Here is a 17,900-nt window from a genome sequence, read left to right as displayed (position 1 = left end):
TCCTTAGTCAGGAACATTTGCGTGGATACAAGCCACTCTTCCACATCTTGACCATCTTCCATCAAGGCTGTTCATAGCAACCTAACATCGCCATGTTGAAAGTCATTTTGTGGGAATTCGACAAAATAACATTCTTCTTTATCTGGATGGTCTGGTTGCAGCTAGATAAATTAACTAAATATAAAGTCTGGAACCACCTATTTTCACAGTAGATTAAGACTTACACCCCAATTTCCTTATATTCAAAACCAAAAATATATTTTACAACTCGACTAATCCAACACATCTTTTCCAGTGCATTTATTTCACTTTCTCTGCAAATGAAACTTCACTTTCTGCTAAGGAAATGCCTCTGACATTACCTGTGGCAAATGCTTTTCCACAGCCTGGTTGCTCACATCGGTACGGCCGATCTCCTGTATGCGCCCGTTCATGAACCTGCAAAGTTGAGAAAGTAAAGTGCTTTAAAGCTCATCACTCCTTCACGTATCTGTCACAATGCTATAAGATAGATAGATAGATAGATAGATAGATACTTTATTCATCCCCATGGGGAAATTCAACATTTTTTCCAATGTCCCATTGTAAATAGTAAAGCAGGTTTTGAACAAGCACTAATCTGAACTGACGTTAATAAGATGCTGTTCTTTGAATTAAGAATTCAACAGCTTACTGAACATCAGCCACACTTAGGTTCACTATCCACATCTGATGTTGGTCCAAGTGACTCTCCATGGGTAGCTGTATTCAGTCGGCCCTCCTTATCCGCGGGTTCCGCATGCGCGGATTCAACCAACCTCGGATTGGGAAAACCCAGAAGTTCTCTCTCCAGCACTCGTTGTTAGAGCATGTACATACTATTTTTTCTTGTCATTATTCCCTAAACAATACCAACTATTTACATAGTATTTACATTGTATTAGGTATTATAAGTAATCTAGAGATGATTTAAAAGTACAGGCAGTTCCTGGGTTATGAGCAAGTTCCATTCCTGAGTCCGTCTTTAAGTCGGATTTGGAGTCGGAACAGGTAGATCCAGTATTATTCAGCGTCAGTTAGTCAAACGTTTGTCTTATTAAATGGTATATATTTGACCTTTCTATGCATATAAAACACTTAAGAAACGTATATATTTCAATAACTAAACCACTGCATTGCTTAGAAATAATTGTAGCTTTCATCAGAGGAGGGCCTTTCACATGCTCTATTAAAATTGTTCCGATCATTGACCGACTGTAGCCTAATGCTTTTCCAATGACCGATAGCGTTTCTCCTCTTTCCGATAGCTTTATTACTTCAACTTTATTTTCAATCATGATCGTGATTATTTTCGTGAACAGAAACACTGCGGATTCAGAGCTGCGCCGGGTCCTAAAGACTACCGCTCTGAGCAGGTTAAATAAGGTCCGGGGTTCCGCTGGGTTCTAAAGACCACCGCTCTGAGCAGGTTAAATAAGGTCCGGGGTTCCGCTGGGTCCTAAAGACCACCGCTCTGAGCAGGTTAAATAAGGTCCGGGGTTCCGCTGGGTCCTAAAGACCACCGCTCTGAGCAGGTTAAATAAGGTCCGGGGTTCCGCTGGGTCCTAAAGACCACCGCTCTGAGCAGGTTAAATAAGGTCCGGGGTTCCGCTGGGTCCTAAAGACCACCGCTCTGAGCAGGTTAAATAAGGTCCGGGGTTCCGCTGGGTCCTAAAGACCACCGCTCTGAGCAGGTTAAATAAGGTCCGGGGTTCCGCTGGGTCCTAAAGACCACCGCTCTGAGCAGGTTAAGTAAGGTCCGGGGTTCCGCTGGGTCCTAAAGACCACCGCTCTGAGCAGGTTAAATAAGGTCCGGGGTTCCGCTGGGTCCTAAAGACCACCGCTCTGAGCAGGTTAAATAAGGTCCGGGGTTCCGCTGGGTCCTAAAGACCACCGCTCTGAGCAGGTTAAATAAGGTCCGGGGTTCCGCTGGGTCCTAAAGACCACCGCTCTGAGCAGGTTAAATAAGGTCCGGGGTTCCGCTGGGTCCTAAAGACCACCGCTCTGAGCAGGTTAAATAAGGGACTTGAGCACCCGCGTTTTTTGGTATCCGCAGGGGGTCCTGGAACCAATCCCTCGCGGATAAGCTAGGCCAACTGTACTTTTATTAAAATTCCTCGATTTTCTCTTCTGCTATTGCGTCTCCTCCTTCCTTGGCTCCTACGTCACAAATCCATGATCTGGCGATTACTCATGAAATGATTTTGACAGTGCCAGTGAACCTATAATGCATAGTAAGCACCAACATAAAGTGATAGTGGAAATTTGAAATAAAGCATGAAAATGCTGGAAAGGATTAGCACATCAACCAGCATTTATGGAAAGAGAAATAAGAGTTACTGCTAAAAGTCGCAATGCCTTTGCCATCAGCAGCATTGATACAGGTGAAGAGAGTGTATGAGGAACTGTGCCAGACAGCGGCTTGAAACGTTAACTCCATTTCTCTTTCCTTAGATGTTACCTGACCTGCTGAATGTTTCCAGATTCTCTGAAAGCATCAACCTGCTGTTCTGGTCCAGTACCATGTGAGATTCACTGACAAGGTTGGCACTTATTTACCACCCATAAATGAAGTTGAGAAAATAATAGTGGAGATAACAGAAGATAATGGTGGAAATTAATAGATATTATTTCTCGAACTGCTGTAAGTATGTAGGGAAGATGCTCTCATTGTGTCATTAGCAAGCACTTCAATCAAATGAGGGTCTATTTTTTACCCCAGCTAGTGTTATCAAAATACAGCAGACAGCATGTGTTGCTGGATAATAATCAGAGGTGAAATTGTGCTTTAGCCTCCAGGGAGACAAATGAATCAATTATAGAGTCAAAGAATCATAGCTTACAAAATCCATGCCAACCATCAAGCATTCCTTTTTATACCACTTCCTTCCCAATCCATTGTATTCATCTCAGGTTCCCATCACCACCCACTAGTAACCTAAATGGGAAAGCTGGAAGCAAAGTATGTTAAAAGGAGTGGGGAACCTGGTGAGTCAGATGCCAAACCATTGGGTAGTAGATTATCACATCAGAAATCCATTTAGCTTATTCTCCACCCGCCTTCTCCAATACTCCCACAAAATATTCTTCCATTCAGATGGTGGATAATTTTCATCTATCTATTTTGGTTCTATACCCCGTTACACCAATAACTAAAATAAAAACAATCAATCTCAGCTTTGAAATTTTTATTTGACCTTACCTTGTCGACTTCTTGGAAAAAGTGATAGACACAGTATTCTAGATATTCCTCTGCACATTGTATGAAGAATCCCGTCACATGCAAGACTATTACCACATAAAACCTTAACCTTTTCCTTTCTCTTACAGAGATGTATTTTTTTTTTACAAGGAAACTGCTCATTCCTTTCATAACTTACAAAGATAAACAAAGAGAATCACAAGTTATGTGGCTGTTGTAGGAAAGTGGCACTGAGCTAAAAGATTAGCTCTGACCCATATTGAGTGGCACAGCAGGCACGGGGACAACCTGTTACCATTTGTTTTTCTTGCATTCTAAGTGCAAAAAAATTATATGCACAATTAATAATGTTCTCCATTAGACAGTAATGAGCACTTGCTTCATGCTTTTGAGATAATCTCATGGCACATTTCAAGTGGTGTGAATGTTAAGTTCAAACACATATCTGATTCACTTATCACTATAACTCTAGGCTTCTGTGCTAATTTTAATACCCCGCATTATAATTTGCACTAGAAAATAAAGAAAAGTCAAATGAAAAGCTGAAAGAAGAACTTTGTACCATTTGTTTATTCAAGCCATACTTGCCTTTCGTCTGAAATAGGCAGAAGCAGTAAACGCTAAGTAGGATCTCTGGATCTTGTTAAATCCAGAGAGGTTTCCATGGACTCAGGAGCTTTGTGTATGCTCTGCCATTGTGAACTGGGTATTTAAATAATCCTTGTATGTCCCACTCTCTCTCAGCAAGTGATTCCCATTATTATTTTGCAAAGTGATTAAAATCACTAATAAGTCATATAATTTTATGTATTGAGGTCAGACTATTAGTAAGTATTTTATAAGCACTCAGCAGCTCTAACAATGTGATAGAGTTAATTATGTTGGTAATGTTACGTTACACTGTAATATAATCAGCCCCAACCATTCAGCTAATTAGCAGAACTGCATTTGCATTCCCCTGATATGAATTTTAAAAAACTGATCATTTTAACTTAACCTTTTAGATTTTTGACATTTTCAGCTCTCACTCTACAAGTTATTTTGTCTGGATTTTCATTTATTTATACAATGTTGAATCCCCACGTTTTCTCCATTCTGATGGAAGATCATCAACTTGAAACATAAACTTTGTTTCTCTTTGCATGGATGCTGCCTTCTGTGCATATCCAACACGGTCTGTCTTAAAATCAGAGCTCCAACTGAAGTGTCAACGGCAACAATATTGTCAAAATCAAGAGCAGGTAGGTTTTAATAAATTACAAACTTAGCAAGGATTGTTATAATTATTAAATTTGTTCTTACAATATGTATTTTATGAATGAAAAGTTAGATGTTTAAAATTATTATTCTAAAGAAAATTTACCTTCCTTTGACTGTTACCTTTTGGATCACATAATTCCATTGATAGTTTTGTAAAACGATATAACAAAATGATATATAGTAAAGAATCAATAGAATAGTTGTAACAGAAATGGAAAATGAAAAGAGAACTGATGTCTATAAAATTAGATTTTCATACCGTTGTATATTCATAGCATTTCAAGAGCTGGAGGACAATTTCATTTCTTACAAATAATTTCCAATGGCAGAGAGCTAGTGTGCTCTGTTACCAGAGTATATTCATCTACTTACGTAGCCATGTACTAATTATGGGTTTCAGAAAGATGGATTACAGTATAAGATTTTTATAGTGCATGTGAAAAGGAGGGGTGTCAATGGGATTGGAATTCAGCTTAATTATTTATACTTCACTCCGGCATTAAGCAAATGCAAGAAATAAAAACCTCCCTCTATTGTCCTGAATAATCAATTTTATGTCTCTATAAAGAGTTATAGAAAAGTACAGCACAGAAACAGGCCCTTCAGCCCATCTAGTCCATGCCCAACCACTTAAACTATCTAGTCCCATCGACCTGCACCAGGACCGTAGGCCTCCACACCCCTCCCATCTGTTTAATTATCCAAACTTCCCCTGAACACTGAACTTGAAATCACATTCACCAGTGATGCTGGCAGTTCATTCCACATTCTGAGTGAAGATATTTCACCTCACGTTCTCCTTAAACATTTCACCTTTCTCTCTTAGCCCATGACCTTGGGTAGCTTTAGTCTCACCCAACCTCAGAGGAAAAATCCTGCTTGCATTCATTTACCCTATCTATACCCCTCAATTTTGTACTCCTCTATCAAATCTCCCCTCAAACGTTTACATTCTATGGAATAAAGTTCTAACCTTTTCAATCTTTCCTTATAACTCAGATCCTCCAGACCCAGCAACATCCTTGTAAATTTTCTCTGTACTCTTTCAAACTTACTTATATCCTTCCTGTAGGTAGGTGAGTAAAACTGCACACAATACTCCAAATTAGGCCTCATCAACATCTTACACAACTTCAACATAACATCCCATTCTCTGTTAGAGGCTAATCTCAATGACGCTGCTAATTAGGGTCTGTTACATTGTATCCTATCAAACAGATCTCAAAGATTAAAAGAAATTGTACTGCTCTTTTCTGTTATTATGGGTGAAGGCTAAGCACTCCCCAGAAGTAAGACCATGAACATAAGACGTGTCTTTACCTTTAAATGATGTGCAGTTGTGTAGAGCCGCCCACAGCCCTCAAACCCACAGCGGAATGCCTTCTCCCCTACTTGCTGGCCTTTTGCACTGACTCGAACTTCACCATCAATCACCAGCTGTTTAGGAATAAGAAGGGGGAAAAGTATTTTTAAATTTATTAAATCAATTTTGAAAGTACGGCACCCACGCATACCTGGAATTTCATGAGAGATTAAGTTAAAATATTATAAATGTTTAAAAAGTACAAATCATTTCAAGAATTAGTTTTCATGCTATGCTGTTTTGGGAGATTTCTCTTAAGGCAGTGGTCCCCAACCTCCAGCCGCGGAGCATGCAGGGGTGCAGCGGTAGCCGGAATGTGCCCAGCACATCTTTAAGAAAAAAGCCGAAATAACAGATCTGGGCTGACATTTACATGCCGGGCGGCACCTAATTAACTAGCTTGTTTATATCGGCTTTTTTCTTAAAGACGCGTTGGGTGCGTTCTGCCTACCGCCGCACCCCTGCGTGCTTCACGGCCCGGTATCGGTCCGCAGCCCGGAGGTTGGGGTCCACTGGCTTAAGATATTAGAACCTATGCATACAGTATAATCGTAGATTTGAGGTGAGAGAGGCTGTTAAGCAATAACTATGACACACTTAAAAACTCAAAATAAAAATTTTCTCATAATTTCTCCCGCATTGATTATAAATATCTCAGCAGTTCAATTTATGTAGATTACTTGGAGAAGCAGCAAAAGAATGTATTAGCCGCAAGGGCAGATGCCTAAATTAATTAAATTGCTTAATTTCTATTTTAATTGCACTTGTATGTGCACCAGACATTGATGCCAGATTTCCCTCATAAGAATGAACAAATAAAACTAACAGTCGAAGAAATTTGTGCGTGGTAGGTCATGTCTAACCAATTTTGTAGAGCTGTTCGAGGAAGCTACCAGGAAAGTGGATGAAGGCAAGGTAGTGGATGTTATCTATGTGGACTTTCATGGGAGGTTGGTCAAGAAGGTTCAGTCACTCAGCATTCAAGATGGATTAGACATTCGCTTTGTGGGAGAAGCCAGAGAGTGGTAGTAGATGGTTGCCTCTCTGACAGGAGGCCTGTGACTAGTGGTGTGCCGCAGAGATCAGCGCTGGGTCCGTTGTTGTTTGTCACCTATATCAGTGGTTTGAATGATAATGTGGTTAACTGGATCAGCAAATTTGCAGATGTCACCAAGACTGGGGGTGCAGTGAACAGTGAAGAAGGCTGTCATGGCTTACAGAGGAATCTGCATCAGCTGGAAAAATGAGTTGCAAAAATGGCAGAAGGAGATTAAATGCAAACAAACACTTCGGTAGGAGAAATGAGGGTAGGTCTTACGCAGTGTATGGTAGAGCACTGACGAGTGTGGTAGAACAAAGGGATCTGGGAATACAGGTCCATAATTCATTGAATGTGGCATCACAGGTAAATAGGGTCATAAAGAAAGCTTATGGCACGTTAGCTTCATAAATAAATGTACTGAGTACGGGAGAAGTTGTACAATGTGCTGGTGAGGACTAATTTGGAGTATTGTATGCAGTTTTGGTCACCTACCTGCAGGAAAGATGTAAATAAGGTTGAAAGAGTACAGGGAAAATTTACAAGGATGTTGCCGGGTCTGGAGGACCTGAGTTATAAGGAAAGATTGAATAGGTTAGGACTTTATTCCTTAGAACACAGAAGATTGAGAGGAGATTTGATAGAGGTATACAAAATTAGGAGGGGTATAGATAAGGGGGGATGCAAGCAGGCTTTTCCCACTGAGGTTGGGTAGAACTACAACCAGATGTCATGGGTTAAGGGTAAAAGTGAAAAGTTTAAAGGGAACATAAGGGGAAACTTCTTCACACAGAGGGTGGAATGAGCTGCCAGCACAAATGGTGCATGTGAGCTCGATTTCAAAGTTTAAGCAGTTTGGAAAGGTACATGGATGGGAGGGGTATGGAGGGCTATGGTCCCTGGGCAGGTTGATGGGAGCAGATAGTTTAAATGGTTCGACATGGACTAGATAGGCTGAAGGGCCTGTGGTGTGCTGTACTTCTCTATGACACTAAATAAGACTGAAGGTACCTTGATATTGCAGATAAACCTTCAATCAAAATTACATCTCAGCTCCCACCATGTAGTTAATGGAACATTCAGCTGCCATTAGCCTTGTTACAATACCCACTGCAAAATACCTGTTTTGTTAAAACTATGTCAAGAAGTTGCGCCTTTATTACGTGTTTGGATATTACCCATGCATCTTAAGGAGTCTCCCACTGGCAGTTCATTGATGAATATTTAAAAGCATAATAAAGTAATACCTGCATAGGTTTGTCCTTTTTCGTATCAGAGGGCAGTCCAGTGGTACTGCTGACTCCTTCATCTTCCTCAGACACCTGACAAAATAGATGTATGTAACTACTGCCACAGAACCTGAAGGGGAACCAATATCCTTGCTCGAGCTGTTGGGGAGGGTTTAAATTAACTTGGCAGGGTGATGGGAACCACAGTGATAGGGCTGAGGATGGGGCAGTTGGTGTACCAGTAGATGCAGTGTGTAAGACTGTGAGGAAGGACAGGCACACGATGGGGCAAAATTGCAGTCAGTGGGATGAGCTGAAGTGTAATATTGGGGCAAAATCAAAAAGGGTGATGAACACAGGACTGAAGGCAGTATACAGATAAGGTAGATGATCTTGAGGCACAGTTAGAGATTGGTAGGTATGACGTTGTGGGCACCTCTGAGCCACGCCTGAAAAATAATCAAAGGTGTACACTATTTTCTAAACGGGCAGAAAATTCAGAAATCAGAGGTGCAAAGCGACTTGGGAGTCTTCCTGCAGAATTTCTTAAAGATTAACTTGCTGGTTAGGTCAGTGATAAAGAAGGCAAATGCAACGTTAGCATTAATTTAAAGAAAAGTAGAATATAAATGCTGAGGCTTTATAAGGCATTGGTCAGACTGCACAGAGTCCTGTGTGCAGTTTTGGGTCCCTTATCTAAGAAAAGATGTGCTGGCATTGGAGAGGGTCCAGAGGAGGTTCACAAGAATGATTCCAGAACAATAGGGTTAATGGATGAGGAGTGTTTAATGGCTCTGGGCCTGTACTCCCTCGGGTTCAGAAGAATGAGAGATGGATCTCATTGAAACCTATTGGATATTGAAAGGCCTAGATAAGAATGGATGTAGAGAGGATGTATCCTATTGTGGGGGAGACTAGAACCAGAGGGCACAGCCTCAGAATAGAGGGACAATTATTCAGAACAGAGATGAGGAGGAATTTCTTTAGCCAGAGGGTAGTGAATCTGTGGACCTCATTGCCACAGACGGCTGGAAGCCAAATTATTCTGTATATTTAAAGTGGAAGTTATATGTTCTTGATTAGTCAGTGCATCAAAGGTTAAGGGGAGAAGGCAAGAGAATAGGGTTGAGAGGGAATAATAAACCAGCCATGATGAATTGGTGGAACAGACTTGAATAGCTTAATTCTGCTCCTGTGTCTTATGGTCTTTATTGCAAAAAGGCCAAGAATTTGTTATATAGACCTTGATGCTACACTTGGTACTGGCCTCAAAAGAAAGTAAGCCATTCATAAATGACCTGATGTATGAATTTCCCCATCTACATGTACAGCAACTTTGAAATTATTCAGCTTGCTTTGCAGCCAAAGCACACTGACAAATTTTCAGAGATAAACCAGGAAATAAGAATACAACTTTTAGTAATCAGTAAGATGCTTTGGAGAACCTGGAACATGCACAAGTGATGAGATACAAGCTGAAAATGTCTGAAGTAAATATTGAGATGTTAAAATTATATTTTGAAATATTTATCTAAAAGAGTTGAAACACAAACAATTTAGATTCTTAAAGCCAGACCTTTTATTGAACTCTTCCTATGAAATATGGTCAATTAGTCACTATGATGTAATATTGACTTCCAGCAGAATTGGTTTGCATGTCTGAAGACCGATGAGTTACAACGAGGGAGCAAGTTTTTAATTGAAGAGGCCAAAGACTACAGCAGCTCACAGGAGGCATACCTTGTTGGCGTAATGTTCAAGAGCACTGATGGTCTGATGATCAACGGCGTCATCTGTTGTTGCGTGCAGAGCTTCCAAACCTGCTTCTGTCTGCACCGCCAAGATGGTGTTGGGACCTTGCATGGAGACTGGGTGATGGATAAAAGCTGTTGTGCCATCTTCTAGTTGTACTGCTTGTACTGCATCTGAGTCAAAGTCATCTGCGGGGGAAAATGTAGCAGTAGTCACGATATATCAATTACCAGGTTTGTAACTGCATTTGTGTATCTGTGGTTTGTACAACCACTTCACAGGCAAGCACAAAAACATGACATCCCATAAAATTCAAAAATGAACCATTATTGATGGTTATATTTATCTGCAATCATGATGTATAACCTCAGTCCAATGATATGGATTTTGTCCTAGATTCAGTACCACTAGTTTAGGATCAACTTATGTAATATAGGGAGTGATTCTGCAGTTCTGGACACAGCTGAGCTCATCACAGAAACGGCCTCCCTTCTATGGACTCTGTCTACACTTCTTGCTGCCTCAGTAAAGCAACAACCAGCATAATAAACGACCACACCCACCCTGGATATTCCCCCTTTCCCCCTCTTCCATTGGGCAGAAGATACAAAAGCCTGAAAGCGTGTGCTACCAGGCTCAAGATCAACTTCTATCCTGCTGTTATCAGACTCTTAAACGGACCCCTTATATGATAAGATGGACTCTTGACCTCACAATCTACCTTGTTACGATCTTGTACTTTGTTTACCTGAAGTGCACTTTCCCTGTAGTTTTTATTTTATTTTGCATTGTTATTGTTTTATCTTGTTCTCCCACAATGCTCTGCATAACAACTTGATCTGTATGAACAATACACAAGACAAGCTTTTCACCGTACCTTGCTACGTGTCAATAGTAAACCAATACCAATAGCTTCAGTTAGCACAACAGATTGCAGCACCAGCGATCACCAATCAGGGTTTAATTCCCATTGCTGATTATAAGGAGCTGTGGACCATGTGACTTTCCTGCCACATTTCAAAGGTGTACAGTTGGGGTGAGTGAGTTGAGGACATGCTATTTTGGCGTCTGAAGCATGGCATCACTTGTGAGCTGCCTTCAACACAATCCCTGTGACGATTTGATTCAAAAAATGCATTTTTACATGTACATCAAGACACTGTATGTTTTGATGTACTGTACGTGTACCAAATGAAGCTAATCTTTGCTTTACTCTTCTTTGCTTCACAAGGTGTTTTTCACCTGGTTCACCATTAACTCATTCAGCTCTTCATTTCATCCCTCCCCCTTCAGGTTTCATCGATCCCCTGTGTTTCTCTCTCCACTCCCCCCACCTTTTAAATCTACTCCTCACCATTTTTTCTCCAGTTCTGCCAAAGGGTTTCAGCCCGAAACGCTAACTGTACTCTTTTCCTAGATGTTGCCTGGCCTGCTGAGTTCCTCCAGCATTTTGTATGTGTTGCTCGGATTTCCAGCATCTGGAGATTTTCTCTTGTTTGCAACAACTTATCACATCACTATTGCCACAGCTTGGATTTACCTTTACAGTCAGAGTCATGAAGTCATAGAGAAGTACATCTAGTCCATGCCGAAACAATTTAAGCTGCCTACTCCTATCGACCTGCACTGGCACTATAGCTTTCTATAGCCCTACTATCCATGTACTTCTCTTAAATGTTGAAATCAAGCTCACGTATACCACTTGTGCAGGCAGCTCACCCCGCATCCTCATGACCTTCTGAGTGAAGTTTCCTCTCATGTTCCCCTTAAATTTCTCACCTTTCACCGTTAAACCATGACCTCTGGTTGTAGTCCCACCCAACCTGAATGGAGAAAGCCTGCTTGCATTTACCCTATCTATACCCCTCAGAATTTCGTATACCTCTATCAAATCTCCTTTCAATCTTCTAAGTTCCAAAGAATACAGTTCTAACCTATTCAATCTTGACTTATAACTCAGGTCCTCCAGACCCGGCAACAGCCTTGTAAATTTTCTCTGTACTCTTTCAACCTTGTTTATCTTTCTTATAGGTAGGTGACCAAAACTGCACACAATACTCCAAGTTGGGCCTCACCAACATCTTGTACAACTTCAACATAAAATCCCATCTCCTGTACTCAATATAATAATTTACGAAGGCCGATGTGCCAAAGGCTTTCTTTATGTCCCTGCCTACTTGTGACGCCACTTTCAATTAATTATGGACCTGTATTCTCAGATCCCTTTGTTCTCCCACACTTGCTAGTGCCCTACTGTTCACGGTGTATGAACTACCCTGGTTGGTCCTACCAAAGTGCAAAATCTCACACTTGTCTGCATTAAATTCCATCTGCCTTTTTCCAGCTGATGCAGATCCCTCTACAAGCCATGATAGCCTCTCTCACTGTCCACTACACCCCCAATCTTGGTGTCATTCACAATTTTGCTGATCTAGTTCACCACATTATCATCCAGATCATTGATATAAATGACAAATAACAAGGGACCCAGCACCAATCCCTGTAGCACTCCACTAGTCACAGGCCTCCAGTCAGAGGGGCAACCCTCTACTATCACCCTCTGGCTCCTCCCACAAAGCCAATGTCTAATTTGAGTTACTACCTCATCCTGAATGCTGAAGACTGAACCTTCTCGACAGCCTCCCATGCAGGACCTTGTCAAATGCCTTACTCAAGTCCATGTAGGCAACATCCATTGCCTTGTCTTCATCCACTTTCTTGGTAACTTCCTCAAAAAACTCTTTAAAATTGGTTAGACATGACCCACCACGCACAGAGCCATGCTGACTATCCTGACTATTCAGTCCTTCAGAATTCCTTCCACTAACTTTCCCACAACTGCTGTCAGACTCACTGGCCTATTATTTCCTGGTTTATGTTTAGAGCCCTTCTTAAACAGCAGAACAACACTGGTTATCCTCTAATCCTTTGGTACCTTCCCTGTCGATTTAAGTATCTCTGCTAGGGCCCTGACAATTTCGGCACTTGCTTCTTGTAGGGTCCAAGGACATTTTATTAGGACTAGGCCCAAGTGCTAGGGTAAGGAAATAATAGACTCGTAGAGTTGTCTCCTCCCCACTCAATGATGAACTCACAGTGACAATGAATGCTCACTTTCCATGCAAATCTTAACATTGCTATGACTGGTATATTTGGCCACATCCAACTTTGCGTGATTGCTGTAGGATTCTCCCAAGGGTGAAACTGTGCAGATACCAGGTCCTTTACAGTTGTACTATACATTGGTATCAGAGCAATTCTTTCTCCACTGTTGATAGCCCAGTCTTTCTGTCTTCAAACAAAATCCTGCAATTTCAACTCTACGCAGTGATTTAAGGAAAATTGCATCAACAAATGCATTAAGCAAAGATTAAATCAACGCAGAAATTAGCACATTTTTTCATCATGTTGATAGCATATTAAGAGTCACCATTTCAGCATGGTAACAAAAATCTGCAGTTAACCCAGGTTCAGTCCCTGATGGTCAGTGCAGACGGTGAGGAATTGTAGATTCTCCCTGTCCCTGTCTTCTGAGTGCTCTGGTTTCCTTCCGTATTTCAAAAGTGTACAGGATGGTAGGTAAATTGCCCCTAGTGTGCAGGTGCACAGTAAAATCTAGACAGCAAAGATGGTGGGATTTGATGGAAATATGGAGCACAACGGTAGCATAGCGTTCACAAAACACGATTACAGAGCGCAGAGTCCAATCCCAGTGTCCTCTGTGATGAGTTTGTACAGAATGTGTGGGTTTCCTCTGGGTGTTCCGGTTGCCTCGCAGTCTAAAGGTGCACTGGTTAGTAAGTTAATCGGTCACTGTACATGCATAAACCCACGACTAGGCTAGGGTTAACTCAGGAATTGCTGGGCAGCACAGCTTGAAAGGCCAGGAGGGCCTATTTTGCGCTGTATCTCTAAATAAATAATAAAATGTGCCAGGGAACAATTAATTTAAAAATGGGTGCTTGATGGCTGGCATGAATTCTGTGCTACCTCTGCTAATAACTTAAATTTAATTAAAATCCTTTCATTTTAACACAAGGGGAAAAGAGACATTAAAATGCAAAGGGCATGCATTATTGGACTCAGATATCACTCTAGTTTAATAAAAAAAATGATTATCTGTAATTAAATGGCAGGAAGTATAGAGCCAGGTTCAAGAATGGTTACCTTCCTTTAACCACTTGTATTTTGAACCAACTGGCAGAAGCCTACACACTGGGGTTTAGCAACAGAATGACTATTTTGATCATTCTGCATTAAAATGGGATTTGATTTGTTGTTCTAATTGTGTTATACAGTCACAGAACACTACAGCACAGAAGCAGGCCCTTTGGCCCACCTAGTCCATGCTGAACTATTAATCAGCCGAGTGCCATCGACCCGCATCCTCCATACCCATCCCGACCATGTACCTATCCAAATTTCTCTTAAGTGCTGAAATCAAACCCGGATCCACCACTTCAGCTGGAAGCTCATTCCATACGCTCACACCCTCTAAGAGAAGAAGATCTCCCCCATGTTCCTCTCAAATATTTCGCCTTTCAACCTTGATCCATGACCTCTAGTTCCAGTCTCACCCAACCTCTGGGACAACCCTGCCTTGCATTTACCCTATCAATACACCTCATTCTCCTACTCTCTAGGGAATAAAATCCTAACCTTTCCCTATAACTCAGGTCCTCAAGTCACGGCAACATCCTTGTAAATTTTCTCTGTATGCTTTCAATCTTATTGATATCTTTCCTGTAGGTGGGTGTCTAGAACCGCAGACAATATTCCAATTTAGGCCTCACCAACATAAAACATAGAAGAGTACAGCAGGCCATTCAGCCCACAATATTGTGCTAAACCAACTAAAAAGCAAATCATAACCACCCAAACACTAATCCATCCTACCTACACCACGACCATATCCCTCCATCCTCCTTATATACATGTGCCTGTCCAAACATCTCTTAAAAGCCTCTAATGTATTTGCTTCTATCACCATATTCCAGCCATCTATGACTCTCTGACATCTCCCTTAAACAAAAACCCTCTCACTTTCAATGCATGCCCTCTGGTATTAGACATTTCAACCCTGGGAAATAGATACTCTCTGTCCACTCTACCTATGCCTCACATAATTATGTAAATGGCTATCACATATCCCCTCAGCCTCTGACAGTCCAGAGAAAACAACACAAGTTTATCCAGCTTCTTGTGATAACACATGCCCTCTAAACCAGGTAGCATCCTGGTAATCCTCTCTTGCATCCTCTCCAAAGCCTCAAGATCCTTCCTATAGTTGGGTGACCAGACCTGTACACAATACTCCAGATGTGGCCTAAACAGAGTTTTATAAAGTTGAAGCATAACCTCCTGACTTTTTAACCACCTTATTGACCTGTGTAGCCACTTGCAAGGAGCTGTGAACTTGGACCCTAAGATCTCTCTGCTCAGCAACACCGTTAAAGACCTTGCCCTGAACAGTGTACTGTCTCCTTGCATTTGCCTTGACAAAGTGCAACACCTCACATTTATCTAAGTTAACGAAGTTAGTCCTGACAAAGGGTCTCGGCCCGAAACGTCGACAGTGCTTCTTCCTATAGATGCTGCCTGGCCTGCTGCGTTCCACCAGCATTTTGTGTGTGTTTCTTGAATTTCCAGCATCTGCAGATTTCCTCGTGTTTGCTATCACCCAATCTTGGCATCAATTTACTAACTCACCCATCTACATTTTCATTCAGGTCATTTATACACATTACAAATAGCAGAGCTCACGGCACAGATCCCTGCAGAACTCCACTAATTACAGACCTCCAGTTTGAATAAGTCCCTTCAAGCATTATCCTCTGTCTTTTATGTGCAAGCTAGTTCTGAATCCAAACAGCCAATTCGCCATGGATCCCATGTATCCACATGAGGGACTTTGTCAAACACTTTACTAAAATCCATGCAGACAGCACCCACTGCCCTACCCTCATCAAATTCTTTTGTCACCTTGTCAAAAAACTCAATCAAGTCGGTAAGACACAACCTGGCACATACAAAGCCATCCAGGCTCTCCCTAAATAGACCATGCTTATATATCCTATCCCTGAGAATTTTCTCCAGCAATCTTCCTACAACTGACTTGAGTTCCCAGGATTTTCCTCTTGTTCCCTTCTCAAATAGAAGTCCAACACTAGCCACTCACCAGTCCTCTAGTACCTGGCCTGTGGCTAGAGAGGACACAAAGATGCCTTGCTGCTCAAGGGCCCAGCAATCTCATCTCTTGCCTTCAATGCACTGGGATAAATCCTATCAGGTCCTAGAGACTTATCCACCTTATCCTTAGGAGGCCCAACACTTCCTGCTCCTTGACCTCCAAATGTCCTAATGTATTTATGATTTCCTGGTCCTCCATATCCTTTTCCTTGGTGAATACTGCAGCAAAGTACTCACTCACATTCTCTGCATCCAAACAAATGTTACCCCCTTTATCGTTGAGAGGTTGCACCCTCTCCCTAGTTATCCTCCTGCTCTATAGAATGCCTTGGGATTCACCTTAACCCTACTTGCCAAGGACTTTTCATGGCCCATCTGGTTTTCCTAATTCCCTTCTTTAATTATTTTCTGGCTTCTTTGGACTCCTCATTGTGCTCTGTTTGACTCTGGCTTCCGAAGCTAAACATACTTTACTTTTTTCTTCTTGATTAAATTCATCACCTCTCTGGACATCCAAGGTTCTCTTATCTTTCCTTCCCCGTCTTTCCTTCTAACAGGAAGATACCTTTCCTGTGCTCTGTGCAATTGATCTTTAACACCCTCCACATGTCTGATGTGGACTTGCAAGAGAAATGCTGTTCCCAATTAATGCTTCTTAGGTCCTGCCTAATGCCCTCATAATTTGCCCGACTCCAATTTAAAACTCTCCCACAAAGACCATGCCTATCCTCATCAGTAGCTATCCTGAAAGTTAAGGAGCTGTGTCACTGTTCATCCACTGAAAGGTCAGTCACCTGGCCAGGCTCATGACCCAACTGCAGGTCCCTCCTCACATTGGACCATCCACATACTGATTCAAGAAACCCTCCTGAATACATTAACAAATTCAACCCCATCTAAACCCCTTACCCTAAGAAGGTCCCAGTTTATATTAGGGAAGTTGAAATCTCCCAGGACAACAACCCTATTATTTTTACACATTTCCTTAATCTGATAACATATCTGTTTCTCAATGTCCCAGTGGTTACTGGGCGGGTCTGACATACTGATCAGTGTGATTGCACCTTCCTCTTCCTGAGTTCCACCCAAATGGACTCGGTATCTGACCCTTCTGTTATGTCTCCTCTGAGTGCAGCTGTCATATTGTCCCTGATTGTTAGTATACCTCCCACACCCCTCTTTTACCTCCTCTATCTTTTCTAAAACTTCAGAAACCTGGTATATTAATCACCCATCCCAGCCCCTCTCTCAACCAAGTTTCAGTAATGGCTACAACATCGTAGTTCCATGGACTTGCTCTAAGTTCATCACCCTTACCCATAATATTCCTGGCATTAAAATATACACACTTCAAACTATCTGATCCATCAGACCAATTATTTTGATTTTGCCTTTCAATACTTTCCCTGACATCTACCTTCCAGTCCGATCCTTTCCTTACTAGTTTAAACTCTCCCAAGTAGCTTTTGCAAACCTCCCGGCGAGGATATTGTTTCTTCTCCAGTTCAGATACAACCAGTCCCTGTTATACAGGTCACCCCTTCCTCAGGAAAGATTCCAATGATCCAAGAACTTGAAACCCTGCCCCCTGCAACATCTCCACAGTCACTCATTCATCCGTGCATTTCTACCTGCACTATCCCGTGGCACAGGGAGTTTTTCGGAATTTACTACCTTGGATGCCCTTCTTTTCAGCCTCTTTCCTAACTCTGTATGTTGTTGTTCATCCTTCGGAGTCGAAGACGACCACGACTTCTGTCAGGTGGAGGGTTTGTGACTGTGGGTCCGGAGGTGACTGGTGAGGCCAATCCGGGCCCTGAAAGCTCACCCACATGTGGGACACATGAG

At 41.8% G+C, this 17,900-nt stretch overlaps 1 protein-coding gene across 2 annotated transcripts in view; it reads right to left on the bottom strand.

Annotated features, from left to right (window-relative positions):
• Window positions 1-17,900, bottom strand: part of LOC140717108 (zinc finger protein 76-like) — a 103,033-nt gene that overhangs the window by 28,357 nt on the left and 56,776 nt on the right. Inside the window, exons 5-8 of one of the 2 annotated variants that reach the window (XM_073030337.1) lie at window positions 9,852-10,051; window positions 8,130-8,204; window positions 5,801-5,917; window positions 363-438 (exon numbers count right to left, since the gene is read on the bottom strand). In XM_073030337.1, coding sequence (XP_072886438.1) covers window positions 363-438; window positions 5,801-5,917; window positions 8,130-8,204; window positions 9,852-10,051 — 468 coding nt within the window. The remainder of the gene's footprint in view (window positions 1-362; window positions 439-5,800; window positions 5,918-8,129; window positions 8,205-9,851; window positions 10,052-17,900) is intronic. The other variant, XM_073030338.1, reaches the window with a different exon arrangement.

Source organism: Hemitrygon akajei, chromosome 27, assembly GCF_048418815.1.
Source record: "Hemitrygon akajei chromosome 27, sHemAka1.3, whole genome shotgun sequence".
NCBI classification, from domain to species: Eukaryota; Metazoa; Chordata; class Chondrichthyes; order Myliobatiformes; family Dasyatidae; genus Hemitrygon; species Hemitrygon akajei.
Note: the sequence above shows the minus strand (reverse complement) of the source record. Positions and strands in the feature narration are given on the sequence as shown.